Genomic DNA, 15,247 nt, shown 5'->3' on the forward strand with positions numbered 1-15,247 from the left:
ATCTAGACACATCTTTTGGGTGGGCTTGGGGGCTTTATGCTGGTCTCTGTGGACTACTAGGAACAAATTTACTATCGAGCACGTGTTTCCGGCTAAACCGGCTGACTGCTTATTTAAATCGTGTGCTTTCCTGCAGCAGTGGAAAGCATTGACTAAGGTCGACGACCAAGAGGCGCTCGCTATGCTGATCTACAAAATCCGGACGACGGCGTCTCAGTTATGCAGACAAGAGCAGGATGCTTGTTTGCTTCTTTTGGGCCAGATGCTTTAGCTTTAGTTGGTTCTTTCTCTTCCGGCCTGCGTGCCGTGTACTGGCGTGAGAGCCATGTACCTGACTTTATCCTTCGTCGTCTTGCCCAGCGTTGGGGCTTGGGTGTGTTTGATACTTTTCGATGATGCTGTTGCTACCTGCCTTATGGCTTTATTTATAAAGTCGGACGTATGCCTTTCCTTAAAAAAGGAGTAGTACGACGTCGCGGAAGAAGCCGACGTCGGAGGCGAGGTCGGCGACCTCACGGACGACGAGAGGGCGGTGCTGATGGGCCAGAGCTTCGGCAGTATGAGCTTCGTGCTCGCGAGCTGAGGAGTTCCCTCACAAGGTCGCGGCCGCCGTGTTCGTTACCGCCTTCATGCTGGACTGCGCCAGCCCGCGAAGCCGGCGCCGCAAGCACCTTCTGTTCCTGGCCACGGCCGCTATGAGCATGTGAACGTGCGGCACGGGAGGAGCACCGGGATCGTGAGTTATCTACGTGCACACGAGGTGCTTGTTGAAATGCACGAGAGGAAGGAGGAAGAAAAGAGATGATATTGACGTGTGGGTCCCAACTGTAATAACAGTCAACATAGTGATCAAACTAAATGGCGTTGACTTTTCTGGCACATCAATCCTGATCCTGTCATAAACGTGTTTAAATCGTTTTTGGTAGTTTTTAGGGACGGATTACGAAAACGAAAAAATTTCCGATCTATTTATCTTCAATCATGGCAGTACAACGAATACCAGAAATAATAAAAATTACATCCATATCTGTAGACCACCCAGCGACGACTATATAAGCACTTAAATGAGTCGAAGGCGCGCCGCCGTCATCGCCTCTCCATCGCCGGAGACGAGCACAACTTGTTGTAGTAGACAGTCGGGAAGTCGTCGTGCTAAGGCCCCCTAGGACTAGTGCACCAGAACAGCAACCGTCGCAGATGAAAAATAACGTAGATCAAAAGAATCCAACTCGAAGACACACGAACGTAGACGAACAACAACGAAATCCGAGCAAATCCACCAAAGATAGATCCGCCGGAGACACACCTCCAGACGCCACCAATGGTGCTAGACGCACCACCGGAATGGGTCTAGGCGGGGAGGCCTTTATTCCATCGTCAGTGAGCCGCCGCCGTCTCGTCTTCCCAAGCAGGACACAAACCCTAGTAAAACTGAAAGAAACGACTAAAAACGGAGCCCTCCCGTCGGTCATTGCCGAGGTCCACCGCGCCCCATGGCCCTAGGGCCACCGGAGAGGAGCGGATCTGCGGCGGCGCTGGCGGGCGGCAGAAACCCTATCTCTTTTTGCGGAGGAGGAGGCGGCGGCTGTTGTCGTCCAAAAAAAGGTAAATTTTGTTTAAATTTTTAAAAGTGGTAGTTCAGTGGTACGCCAACCGCAATTGTGATAGTTTTTTTTGTCAAATACTCTCTAAGATCAATGAGAAGAAGCAGAAACATCAGAGTCGTGAGCTCGTCCACGAGCAACGCACAAGTAATGATGAGGCACATAGATTAGCTAGAATGGCCACTACCCTAGACATTGGACGACATATGTGGCTCATGGATCCATCAGATCATCTTTGTATTCCCCTAAATGTTGATACATAAAGTAAAGCGTTTTTCTTTAAAACAAAAGGCAAAGCGGAGAGGAAGGAGAAGGAGGGCGCCACGCATCATAGCCAGACGTGGATTTTTTGAGCTCGGGTTTTTAGATACCTTTTATCCTGACCCTCCAATGTTGCTTTGAAATCCGTGCTATACAACTAACTTAGTACATGAAATTTTCTCTTTTTTGTTTCTTCAAAACGAAACAACATATGAATTTCAAACTTTGCATGACAACAAAATAAATCCTACTATAATTATAAAACTTCAGTTTTTTGGTCCAACATAAATATATACAAAATGAGATATGTTAATTAAAAAAATCTTGTTTTTAGTATTTATGATGCACGAAGAAGTCTGATTTTTCCCACATTCTAGTTAGAATGTTTTGTTGTGCTGCAAAGTTTGAAGTTCATATGTTGCTCCACAAGAGAGCGGAAAAAAAATACTTGCACGAATTGCGATGCAGAATTGAATGGCTAGATAAGAGGTTGCCAAGAGCCTAAGCTCCACAATATGTTCTAGCTAGCCAGCCGTGCGGCAAGCTGCTGTGATGATAATTTTACAAGCGAAAAAAAGCTTCAGCCGACCCATCCGACGGGATCGGTTGCATCAGCCGACCTATCGGACGGAATGGGTTGCATCATCCTCATCGGATCCATCGCGCCGAGGCCGCAGCCAAGCTCCTGCTCAGCTCGTTCGAGGCGCAGGCCTTGGCAACGACCACGCCCGTTTTTGTTTTTCGTGATCATGTCGGACCTGACACGATGCCCCGCGTCCGCCTATATAAGGATTCGGAGCACTGCCGCTCCATTCATTCACCAGTGCGAGACAAAGTCCTTGAGCTGTGCTTGCAATGGCGTCGCCCCGACTGCCGTCGCTCTACGGCGGTCTGCTGGTGCTGGCGCTCCTCTGCGGCAGCGCTCTGGCGGCTGGGCCGACCCGCTACTTCTCCGTCAGCCTCGACCAGGTGGTCGGCTCCAAGGCACGAGCCCAGTGCTATGATCCCTCCTCGTTTTCAGGTATGGCTCGGGGTGTACTACGGCCAGGTGTGAAAGTACCGTACAAAGTGCCGATGCTTCGTTTTGAAAAGAAGTGTGCTGCGTTTTCTGATTTTTGATACAATTTGTCTTGTTTGAAAATATTACAACTTTTTCTTTTCTTTTTTCAGAGTGTATTTTGGTGTTTTATTGTGTACCAGCAAATCTGCTCTGAAACAAGGCACTCTTATTGGTGGTAAACAATGCAATATTATGATACACACTTTGAAACCAGAAAACTAATGGAACATTATGTAACACTATGAAAAAAAAAACAATTTTGCTTGACCGCAGAAAAGAAGTTGTATCTAGAGTACGTGTACCATATCTATGCAGCTATATATGTCCATCCACTGGATCACAGCACGTATTATAATTTGCTGAACATGTGAACGTTTTAATATAGGCACATATAGGTCTTAGAATGTTCTAAAAATAAGAGACATTAATTTTTTCAAATGCATTTTTTACCGTTATTACAGAAAGAGCAATACGTATACGTTTTTGTAACATGTGATATGTAAATGATTGACAGGCGAGACTTCCGGCAACAAGTTCACCATCCATCCATCTTGTGGCGCGGGCGAGCAAGCGCGACATCCTCAGCCCACGACAGAGCCCGGCTGAGCACCATCCGCCAAAGGTCTTACCCTTCGGCCATGCCTCCCATGTATCTCCCGCCGACCCCCGCACCAGCCGCCGCCTTCCCTCCACTGTTTTTTCCACCAAGCCCCACACCTCTTCCAGCATCAGCGGACCTGCCTCCTATCAGCATCCCGGACCACCCGGGCACCTATTTCCCGCCAAGCCCCGCGCCAGGTTTAGCACCAGCAGATGGCATGCCTCCGATGTTACCAGTCGTCGCCTTCCCTCCTATGTTCTTCCCGCCAAACCCAGCACCATCAGAGGGGATGCCTCCATCACCAGCCATTGCCTTCCCTCCGATATACTTCCCGCCGGCCCCTGCACCAGCGGAGGGGCCGTCGGTCACCATCCCGGATGTCCCGGGGACCAGCGGCTTCAACATAACGGAGTTCGTCGTCGTCATTGGCTTCGGCACGCCATCTCAGCCATCTGCCTTGCTGTTCGACACCGGCAGCGACCTCTCCTGGGTCCAGTGCCAGCCGTGCACGGGCCACTGTTACCAGCAAAACGACCCGCTCTTCGACCCGACCAAGTCTTCGACCTACGACGTCGTGCGTTGCGGTACGCCAGAGTGCTCGGCAGCCGGTGGCATGTGCAATGGCACCACCTGCCTCTACAACGTGACCTATGGTGACGGCTCATCCACATCTGGCGCGCTCTCACAGGAGACGCTGACGTTCTCCTCGTCGCGCAAGTTCTCCAGCTTCCCGTTCGGATGCGGCACGACCAACCTGGGTGACTTTGGCAGCGTCGACGGGCTGCTTGGCCTTGGTCGTGGCCAGCTCTCGCTGGCCTCGCAGACGGCCTCCTCGTTCGATGGCACCTTCTCCTATTGTCTGCCGTCTCACAATATGACGAGGCCCGGGTTCCTCAGCATTGGCGCCGCCCCAGACACCGGCAAGGTCCAGTACACGGCGATGATCAAGAAGCCGCAGTACCCGTCCTTCTACTTCGTGGAGCTCGTGTCAATCGACATCGGTGGCTACGTCCTGCCGGTGCCGCCATCCGTGTTCACCAGCAAGGGCACCCTGCTCGACTCCGGCACCACGTTCACGTACATCCCCGCGCAGGCCTACACCTTGCTCCGCGACCGATTCAAGTTCACCATGAAGGGGTACAACCCGGCGCCGCCCTTCCAAGACCTCGACACGTGCTATGACTTCTCTGGCCAGAGCGTGATCTTCCAACCAGGGATGTCCTTCAAGTTCAGCGATGGAGCCGTGTTCGACATCGACATCTTCGGGGTCATGATATACCCTTATGTGGACCACCCGGCCATCGGGTGCTTCGCGTTCGCGTCGTCTGATCCCACAGATCAGTTCTCCATCATCGGCAACACTCAGCAGCGTTCTGCTGAGGTGATCTACGACGTTGTAGCCGAGAAGATTGGTTTTGTTCCGCTGAGTTGCTGATTTCGTGGTAGAAAAGTGAGCGATGCATATCGCCACCCAATGTGCCAGCGGGTGTCGGTATCCTTTACTTTGTTTTCGATTTCCAACTACGAATAAAGGGGTTGAAGCGGTGGCTGCTTCCTTTGCATATCGAAAACATTTGTGTTCACCCGGCTGATTTGAGCAGGATTCTCGGTCACCTACACAGCCGACCACGTGTCCCGTCTTATCATGTGTCGTGCATGCATGCATGCATCGTATTTGAAGAGCTGCTCGTATCTCATGCTTTTTTATGAGCGTGTGTCTACTTTGTCTGATCGCAATTTGGGTATTTATTGAAAATAATCATATTTAGGGAACTTAGTACCACTTTCTGGTCAGGGCATGAGGAACCACACCATCTTTGCACTTAACAAAGAGCAATGATTGTACGATTTGCTCATGGAAACAGGGAAACCGACAGGTAGGCCCCACTTGTCGGGCTGACATGGCGAATATTAAAAACTTTTGACCAACTGACGTGTCAAATGAGACGTGGCCCCACCTATCAATAACTAGATGGTCATGTTCTTCACATCTCTCTCTCTCTCTCTCTCTCTGAGGCATTTCATCGAACAACATTTGGGCGCTAATACTTTTTCTCTTGGTGGAGAGCGTGTGCAGCGGCAGCTCGTCCGCCTCTTCATGGAGTCCTGGTGGGTAGTTTTTCTCGTAAGCGTGGCTTCCCACACCATGTCATGTAGCAGTAGCTCCCTGTAGAGAGGATATTTGGTGCAACTCATTGTATTCCATGGAGTAGGTTACATTATATACACAGGATGTCTTGCGTGACAAGGTAACTAATCCTACCATATCTCTAGGAGTTAGCTATACAAGGCTAGAGAAGATAAGACTAGAAATACAAGATATGTCACGTTCAACACCCCCCCCCCCCCGCGCAGTCGAAGCGTCGCCGTCGGCGATGCAAAGACTGGAACGAAACTCCTGGAATGCAGCGGTTGCAAGCCCCTTGGTCATAATGTCGGCAAACTGCTGGGTGGTCCGTACATGAAGAACACGAAGCTGACCCAACTGTGCCTTCTCGCGGACAAAGTGAACATCAAGTTCAATATGCTTAGTGCGCTTGTGCTGCACTGGGTTGGCCGCGAGATAGGTGGCCGAAACATTATCAGAGTAAACCACCGTGGCTTTCGGGATGGAAACCCGAAGTTCGCCAAGTAACTGACGGAGCCAACATGTCTCGGCAACAACATTGGCGACGGCACGGTACTCGGCCTCGGCACTCGAGCGGGAGACGGTGGGCTGCCGCTTGGAGGACCAAGAAATGAGAGAGTCACCAAAGAAGACACAATATCCTGATGTGGACCGTCGAGTGTCAGGACAGTCAGCCCAATCCGCATCAGTGTAAGCGAGCAGCTCGGTGGAGGTAGAGGCACGAAGACGAAGTCCGAAGGTTGGTGTGCCACGAATATACCGAAGAATGCGCTTGACCAAGGACCAGTGAACATCACGGGGCGAGTGCATATGCAAGCAAACTTGCTGGACTGCAAACTGAATGTCTGGTCTGGTGAGCGTGAGATACTGAAGAGCACCAACAATACTGCGATAGAGAGTGGCATCGGTAGCAGGTTGCCCAGCAGTGGCAGAAAGCTTCAGCTTGGCCTCAGCAGGTGTGGCAGCAGGTTTGCAGTCGGTCATACCAGCACGATCCAGGAGATCAAGAACATACTGTCCTTGATGGAGAAAAAATCCGGAGGCATCACGTCGCACATTAATGCCGAGGAAGAAGTGCAATGCGCCCAAGTCCTTCAGCCGAAACTCAGAACCAAGACGACCGATGATGTCGCGAAGTATGTCCGCGCGAGAGGCGGTGATGAAAATATCGCCCACATACAAGAGAAGCATGGCGACATGATCAGCTCGATGAAGCACAAATAGCGACGTGTCCGAGGTGGTGCTGCGAAACCCAAGAGCAGTGAGGAATGCTGCAATGCGGTGATACCAAGCACGAGGCGCCTGCTTCAGACCATAGAGAGACCGTGAGAGCAAGCAGACATCATTAGGCCGAGTGGGATCAACAAAACCAGTAGGCTGCTCACATAGAACACGCTCCTGGAGATGACCATAAAGAAAAGCGTTGTTGATGTCAAGCTGATGAACAGGCCAATGACGAGATGCAGCGAGCTGAAGGACAACACGAATCGTGGCGGGTTTCACAACCGGAGAAAAGGTCTCCGAGAAATCAACGCCGGCACGTTGTGCGAAGCCACGAACAACCCAACGGGCCTTGTACCTGTCCAAGGAGCCATCCGGAAGGAACTTATGCCGAAATACCCACTTGCCAGTAATGATGTTAGCTCCAGGGGGACGGGGCACCAGCGTGTAACACCCCGGATGTAACTTTTCATATTTGTAACTCCAACTCTTGCCATTTTCGGCCGTGTGTTATGATATTCACTCCGTGGTCGGGTTTTGTTTGTCGTTTTGCTTTTGTTCATGTCATGCATCTCATACCATGTCATCTTATGCATTACATTTGCATACGTGTTCGTCTCTTGCATCCGAGCATTTTTCCCGTTGTCCGTTTTGCAATTCGGCACTCCCACCTCCTCCGGCGCACCCCTCTTGTTTTCTTTTAGTGAGCGGGTGTTGAACGTTCTCGGAATGGGCCGAGGCTTGTCCAGTGGCCTTGGTATACCACCGGTCAAGTTTCGTTCCATTTGGAGGTCGTTTGGTGCTCCAACGGTTAACCGGGTAACCGCAAAATCCGTTTGTGTGTTGCAGCAAAACCCCTCTCTAAACAGCCCAAAACCCACCAAACTCTCTTCCATGCTCTAGGTCGTTCGATCACGATCGTGTGGGCAAAAACCGCACCTCATTTGGAGCCTCCTAGCTCCCTCTACCTATATATACACCTCCCCTCCCGAAAAATCTCGCAGATCGAACCCTAGCCATCTCCCTCTCCGCGGCCGGACGCGTCCGCTCCGGCCGGATGAAATCACGCCGCCGCCCTCGCCCAACCGGCGCCTGCCATGTGGCGCCGTACGCCGCGCCGCCGCGCGAGCCCGCAAGGCCCGCGGGAGGCCCTCCCGGGGCCCAGATCCGCCGCCGCCCGCGCGCCTCCTCCTCTGACGCGCGCCACCGTGCCCCGCTGCCGTCGCCTCGCCGTGCCCCGCCGCCGCCGCGCCCCGAGGCCGCCGCCCTCGACGCCGATCGCCGCCGCCTCCCCGCGCCGCTCCGCCTCCTCGCCCGACGCCGGCGTCCACTGCTCCGGCAGCTCCGGCGAGCTCCCTCGAGCTTGAACCCCGTGCCTCGATCCGATCGGATCTGGAAGAGACCTACGGTTGACTTTTCCCGTATCCCGAAATTCTCCAAGTCTTTTATTTTTACAGTACATGTCCATGTTCATAGCATCATAACTCTCTGCATATAGCACCGTTTCACGTGTGTAATATATCAAAATGTTCGTCTTGTGATGCTCTACATTTTGTTCCATTGCACCATGTTCATTTGAGTTCATGTTCATGCCCAAATCTCTGGTGCAAGAGTGCTAGTTGCTGTTATCTGCTGTTACTTATCAGAACTTGGAGATTTGTTATTTTTGTTGCATTTAATTTGTGCATCTTATGGGCATGAGCTCTACATGTGTTTTGTTGTATGCCATGCCATCTTTCCAGGGTGTATGCCATGTATTTTTGTGATCTCTGTGGTGACTAGCACAAGCATGCAAACTAGGCTCCGTATTGTTTCTGATTTCAGGGACAGTAATTTCTGTCTTTGTCTGCTGTTATTTTGTTGCCATGTAAACTTGATGCTACAGAGAGTTCCATGCATATTTTGGAGATGTTTAGTAAGAATGTTTTGTAGATATTGTTGTAGTTGATCCATTCCTGACCTTGTTTGCATTTATATAGTGCCATAGCATGACTCAATATTGCTCTAATTTTGCTATAAAATATTTCTGGCAGATTGTTAACATGATATTCAATTTTTCCAAGCTTGTTGTAGTTGGTTCATACATGCTATGTATTCAATCTTGCCATGTATAGCTTCATAAACATGCCATCTTGCTGTAGGTATGCTTGTTTTGTCATTCGTTGCTTTGTGGTGAGTGCATCAAGCTCACCAAGATGCCTTCATATTATTGTTTCTGTCATGCTCTGTTTTCTGCCAAGTCTGGAACGTGTTAACGAAACTTGCTATGTTTACATGGTTGCCATCATATCTTCTAGTCCTTTTTGGCTTATGGTCAGTAAGGGACTTTTGTTATATGCATTTAGTAGAATACTGCCATGCCCTGTTTCGCCATGTTAAGTTCCTGTAGCATGTTGATTTCGTGCTCTGGACATTGCTACCTGATGCTGTTTCAGTTATGTCCAGTAATTTCACTAAGTCTGTGAACCTGTTATCTTTTGCACTTGTGCCATGCTTGTTTGAACCTGTTATGTTGTGATCTAGCCGTAGCTCAGTGTTTATATTTTGTCAAGCATCTCCTGTAGATTACTTTCATATGCTTTGTTGCTGTGTTGGAGTGCTGTAGCATTGTTACTTGTTGCATTCTAAGTGCTATCATGCTGTTAATCGCAGATTCGTGTCATTCTTTTTGCTTGCCATTTGCAAACCGTGCATCCGTTTCCGGTGATATTTATATCGATTTTGACCGAAATCATCTCCTCTTTCCAGTGGCATGCTTGGTTTGGCAAGTTACTGCCTTGTTCATCATTTTCCTTCCGGAGCACGCATATGCATCGCATATCATATCTTGCATATCATACATGTTTTGCATCATGTTGCTTGTGCATCTCCCGTGATTGATTGTGGTTCCGTTGCTTGTGTTCTTGTCTTGGGTAGATCCGGGAGACGAGTTCATGAACGAGGAACCTGTTGAGTACGCTTACGAGGATCAAGCTTTCGACAACTCTGAGAACCTTGCAGGCAAGATGACCATACCCTCGAAATCACTTCTATCTTTGCTTTGCTAGTTGTTTGCTCTATTGCCATGCTGCGCTACTTACCACTTGCTATATCATGCCTCCCATATTGCCATGCCAGCCTCTAACCATCCTTTCCTAGCAAACCGTTGTTTGGTTAAGTTACCGCTTTTGCTCAGCCCTTCTTATAGCGTTGCTAGTTGCAGGTGAAGTTGAAGTTTGTTTCATGTGGGGACATGGATATGTTGGGATATCATAATATCTCTTATTTAATTAATGCATATATATATATTGGGTAAAGGGTGGAAGGCTCGGCCTTATGCCTGGTGTTTTGTTCCACTCTTACCGCCCTAGTTTCTGTCATATCGGTATTATGTTCCTTGAGTTTGTGTTCCTTACGCGGTTGGGTGATTTATGGGACCCCCTCGACAGTTCGCCTTGAATAAAACTCCTCCAGCAAGGCCCAACCTTGGTTTTACTATTTGCCACCTAAGCCTTTTCCCCCGGGTTTTCGCGAGCCCGAGGGTCTTCTTTATTTTTAAACCCCCGGACCAGTGCTCCTTCGAGTGCTGGCCCAAACTGGGCGATGTCCGGCGCCCCCTGGGCAACCAGGGTCTATGCCAACCCGACGTCTTGCCCATCCGTTGTGCCCTGAGAACGAGATATGTGCAGCTCCTATCGGGATTTGTCGGCACATTCGCGTGGCTTTGCTGGTCTTGTTTTACCATTGTCGAAATGTCTTGTAAACCGGGATTCCGAGACTGATCGGGTCTTCCTGGGAGAAGGTTTATCCTTCGTTGACCGTGAGAGCTTATGATGGGCTAAGTTGGGACACCCCTGCAGGGTATTATCTTTCGAAAGCCGTGCCCGCGGTTATGAGGCAGATGGGAATTTGTTAATGTCCGGTTGTAGAGAACTTGTCACTTGACTTAATTAAAATACATCAACCGCGTGTGTAGCCGTGATGGTCTCTTCTCGGCGGAGTCCGGGAAGTGAACACGGTTTGAGTTATGAATGAACGTAAGTAGGAGTTCAGGATCACTTCTTGGTCATTACTAGATGACGACCGTTCCGTTGCTTCTCTTCTCGCTCTCATTTGCGTATGTTAGCCACCATATATGCTTAGTGCCTGCTGCAGTTCCACCTCATTACACCACCCTTTCCTATAAGCTTAAATAGTCTTGATCTCGCGGGTGTGAGATTGCTGAGTCCCCGTGACTCACAGATTCTACCAAACAGTTGCAGGTGCTGACGATGCCAGTGCAGTTGATGAGATCGACCTCAAGTGGGAGTTCGATGAGGAACGTGGTCGTTACTATGTTTCTTTTCCTGATGATAAGTAGTGGAGCCCAGTTGGGACGATCGGGGATCTAGCATTTGGGGTTATCTTATTTTCATTTGGATCTTGACCGTAGTCGGTCTATGTGTGTATTTTGGATGATGTATGATTTATATTTATGTATTGTGTGAAGTGGCAATTGTAAGCCAACTCTTTATCCCATTCTTGTTCATTACATGGGATTGTGTGAAGATGACCCTTCTTGCGACAAAACCACAATGCGGTTATGCCTCTAAGTGGTGCCTCGACACGTGAGAGATATAGCCGCATCGTGGGCGTTACACAGCGTCCAAGTCCGGTTGGCGACGAGGGCATCATAGTCAGAGCGCATGGCGGCAAGCCAATGCGGATCACTCAACGCAAAACGCACCGAGCGCGGTACGGGTGAGACGACCGTGACGCTGAGGTTATGATAGCGAGGGTTCGATTGCCGAATCCCGTCCTTGGCACGTGTCACCATAGAATGATGAGGCGGCGGAGGCGGTGGCCGTGCCCGCCGTCGAGGAGGAGCCACAGCCTTGGGAGAAGGCAGGGCGACGGTGACAGCCGGTGACGAGGCGGCAGGCAAAGCCGAAGACGGGACCGCCGATGAGGACGGCGTGACCGCAGCCGAGACGGCGGGTGACGAGGGCGACGAGGCCGCAGGTGGCGACGACGAAACCGCGGGCAAGGCCGCGGGTGGCAGCACCAGCGATGGCGACGGGGCCACGGACGAAGCCGCGGGTGGCCGTACCAGCAGCGGCGATGGAGCTGCGGACGAGGTCGCGGGTGGCCGCGATGGCGACGACGACAGGGCCGCGGGTGACCGCGATGGCGACGCGACAGGGCCGCAGGTGGAGCCGCGGGTGGCGGGGAGGCCGCGACGTGCATGTGCGACGCCGACCGAGGCAAGGCCGGCTCCTCCTGAGCCGGCGAGCGAGGCCCCGCCGAGAGGCCTGATGGGCCCGCCAAAGAAGAGGGCGGGCGCGGTGAAGGAAGCGCAAGGGCTCCCCGAGACCGTCGAGTGGGAGCGTCCGAGGTCGGAGCTGCTGTCGATGAAACCTGCTCAAAGGGAAAAACAGCTTCATCAAAGTAAACGTGCCATGAGACGAACACTCGACGAGAGACCGGGTCGAAGCAGCGAAAACCTTTGGTGTTGGGTTGATAGCCAAGAAAGACACAAGAGAGAGAGCGTGGTGCGAGCTTGTGGGGCGCGGTAGCGGTCATATTGGGATAACACAAGCAACCAAAGACGTGGAGATCATCATAGGATGGAGGAGACCCAAACAGAAGATGGTGAGGGGTATAGTTCCATCGTGGTTTACAAGGCCGGAGGTTGAGAAGGAGAGTGGCGGTGGCGAGTGCATCGGTCCAAAAGCGAGGTGGCATGTGTGCATGAAAGAGCAAAGCGCGGACACTCTCATTGAGGGTGCGGAGAACACGTTCGACACGGCCGTTTTGTTGGGATGTGTATGGACAAGTTAAGCGAAATATGGTGCCATGAGTGGATAGGAGATGGCGAATGGCGATGTTATCAAATTCTTTTCCGTTATCGGTTTGAAGATGAGCAATGGTGCGATGAAAATGGGTGTTGACATAGGCATAAAATGAGTGGAGGGTGGAGGCGACATCGGATTTGCGGCGTAACGGAAAAGTCCAAGTGAAGTGTGAAAAATCATCTAAAATCACAAGGTAATATGATAAACCCGAATTGCTAGGCACTGGGGATGTCCAAACATCACAATGAATAATATCAAAGGGAAAAGTAGCAATTGATGAAGATGAAGAAAACGGTAGACGAACGTGTTTTCCTATGCGGCAAGCATGACAAGTATGAGCCACTGATTTATTACATGAAAAGGGAAAAGTGCTCAAAATTTTATGAAGAGCGTCGGCGCCGGGATGACCGAGACGAGCGTGCCAAAGCGAGACATCGGCATGGAGAGCAACCGGGCCACTGCGTGTAGAAGCACCGCATGGGTAGAGATCATCAGGAGAGTCACATCGGTGCAGAACCCTCCGGGAGCGAGCATCCTTAACAGAAAAACCGAGAGCGTCAAACTCAACAGTGACAGGATTTTCACGAGTAAGAGTACGAACAGAACAAAGATTTTTAATTAAGGATGGTGAAACGAGCACATTATTGAGAGTTAAAGAAGAAGAGGGTAACGGAAGGGAGGATGAACCATGATGGGTGATGGGAAGAGAGCTGCCATCACCAACCATGATGCGGGAGGAGAAGGGATAGGGAGCGGCACGAGATAAGATACCGGGGTTGGAGGCCATGTGAGCAGCGGCGCCGGTGTCCATGTACCAATCGCCGCCTCCGTTGTAGGCGCTCGGTGAGGGGGTAGCATGAAGGGCGGAGAGAAGCGTCGGGTCGTAGACCTGAGGGGCGCCACCATATGCACCATAGCCCGGCGCACCGCCGTACGCCGAGGGACCACCATAGGCCGACGGGCCACCGTTGGCCGCGGCGGTGCCATACGCGGCAGGGACCGGTGCGGTCAGCAGCGCCTGAGGGGTGCTCGGCCGTGGCCCGAGAATGCCCGGAGCTGGTGGGCGGGGGACGGGCATGGAGTAGGCGTGCACTACTCCCGTCCATGGGTTATACCCCGAGAGCCAAGGCGGGGGAGGTGCAGCCGCCGCGGGCGCAGGGGTGTGCGGCGTCGTGTTGGAGTTGCGGCCCCGGCCCCCGCGACCCTCTGCTTGCGGCCGCCGGAGGGCGCAGGCGCGGGTGGCGGGGCTGGAGCGGGAACGCGCGGCCCCGGCTGGGTTGGGGAAGAGCCGTGGCCGGCGGCGAGGCCGACGTGGAGAGCGGCGTGGGTCGCCTGCCGAGCGGTGTGACGGAGACGCTTTTCCTCCATGCGAAGATATGTGACCGCCTTCGCGTACGTCGGCGTGATGAGGGAGAGGTTGGCGGCGGACTGGCCAAGGTCGGGGTGGAGGCCGCGGAGGAGGTTGGTGAGGAGGACCGAGTCATCGATGGTCATGCCGACGTCGCATAGCTCATCGGCGAGAACCTTCAACCGCGTGCAGTACTCGTCGATCGAAAGATCGTTTTGCTGCATAGTGAAGAACTCCCCTTGAAGAAAGACGCGGCGCTGCAGTTGATTGTCGAGGAAGAGATCACACAGGTGCGTCCACATAGCATACGCGGACGGATCGCGGGCGTTCACCATGTTGAAGAGGCTGCCGGAGATGGTGAGGAAGAGCCACTTGACGATGCAGGCGTCCACAGCGAGCCACTCGTCGTCGTCCTTCATGTCGCGGATGTCAACGCTCCCGTCAACATGCTCGATGAGACGGTAAGAGCGGAACAGCAGCGCGAAGTACGTGCGCCATGCGTTGTAGGATGGCGAGTCGAGGTCGAGGATGACAGGTACGTGGTCCTTGATGTGAATCTCGTTGAGGCGATCGGAGGTGAACATGGCACCGGAAAAGGAACCGGCATCGGATGCGTCAACCTTGGCCATGGAGACGGCGGGTGGTTAGGGTTTTGGGTGGTGGTGAGAGGAGGAGGAGGGAGAAGGCGGCGGCGGCTACAGAGGGAAGAGGGTAGCGGCGGCGGCCCTGAGGGTTTCGGGAGAGAGGTGGTGAGGGCAGGGGGAAGAAGAGAAGCGGCGGCGGCGGCGGCTACGGGAGATGTGGCGGCGGCTTGAGGTGTGGGAAGGAGGAGGCGGCGGCGGTGGCTACGGGGGGAGTAGCGACGGCGGCGGCAGTAGGGTTTAGGAGTTGGCGCGGCGGCGACTAGGGATAGGCGCGACGGCTTAGGGGTGCGGAAGCGACAGAAGATCGCGGTAAAACTGATACCATGTAGAGAGGATATTTGGTGCAACTCATTGTATTTCATGGAGTAGGTTACATTATATACACAGGATGTCTTGCGTGACAAGGTAACTAATCTTACCATATCTCTGGGAGTTAGCTATACAAGACTAGAGAAGATAAGACTAGAAATACAAGATATATGTCACGTTCAACACTCCCGCGCTACCGCGTCTTGCCCGCCATGAGCCAACTCCATGATTCATCCGCTGGGAATAGAATGCCTGTAA

The 15,247-nt window shown here is 52.2% G+C and overlaps 1 protein-coding gene and 1 pseudogene across 1 annotated transcript; one reads left to right on the forward strand and one right to left on the reverse strand.

The window, feature by feature from the left end:
* The first annotated feature begins 310 nt into the window (after nucleotides 1–310).
* On the forward strand, nucleotides 311–4,961 carry LOC109784335 (aspartyl protease family protein At5g10770-like; annotated as a pseudogene).
* Nucleotides 4,962–13,780: 8,819 nt separating this feature from the next.
* LOC109784336 (uncharacterized) lies at nucleotides 13,781–14,620 on the reverse strand. The gene has a single exon (XM_020342929.1). The coding sequence runs from the start codon at nucleotides 14,618–14,620 to the stop codon at nucleotides 13,781–13,783; it is 840 nt and encodes a 279-aa protein (XP_020198518.1).
* Nucleotides 14,621–15,247: the final 627 nt, after the last annotated feature.

Source organism: Aegilops tauschii, chromosome 7, assembly GCF_002575655.3.
Source record: "Aegilops tauschii subsp. strangulata cultivar AL8/78 chromosome 7, Aet v6.0, whole genome shotgun sequence".
NCBI classification, from domain to species: Eukaryota; Viridiplantae; Streptophyta; class Magnoliopsida; order Poales; family Poaceae; genus Aegilops; species Aegilops tauschii.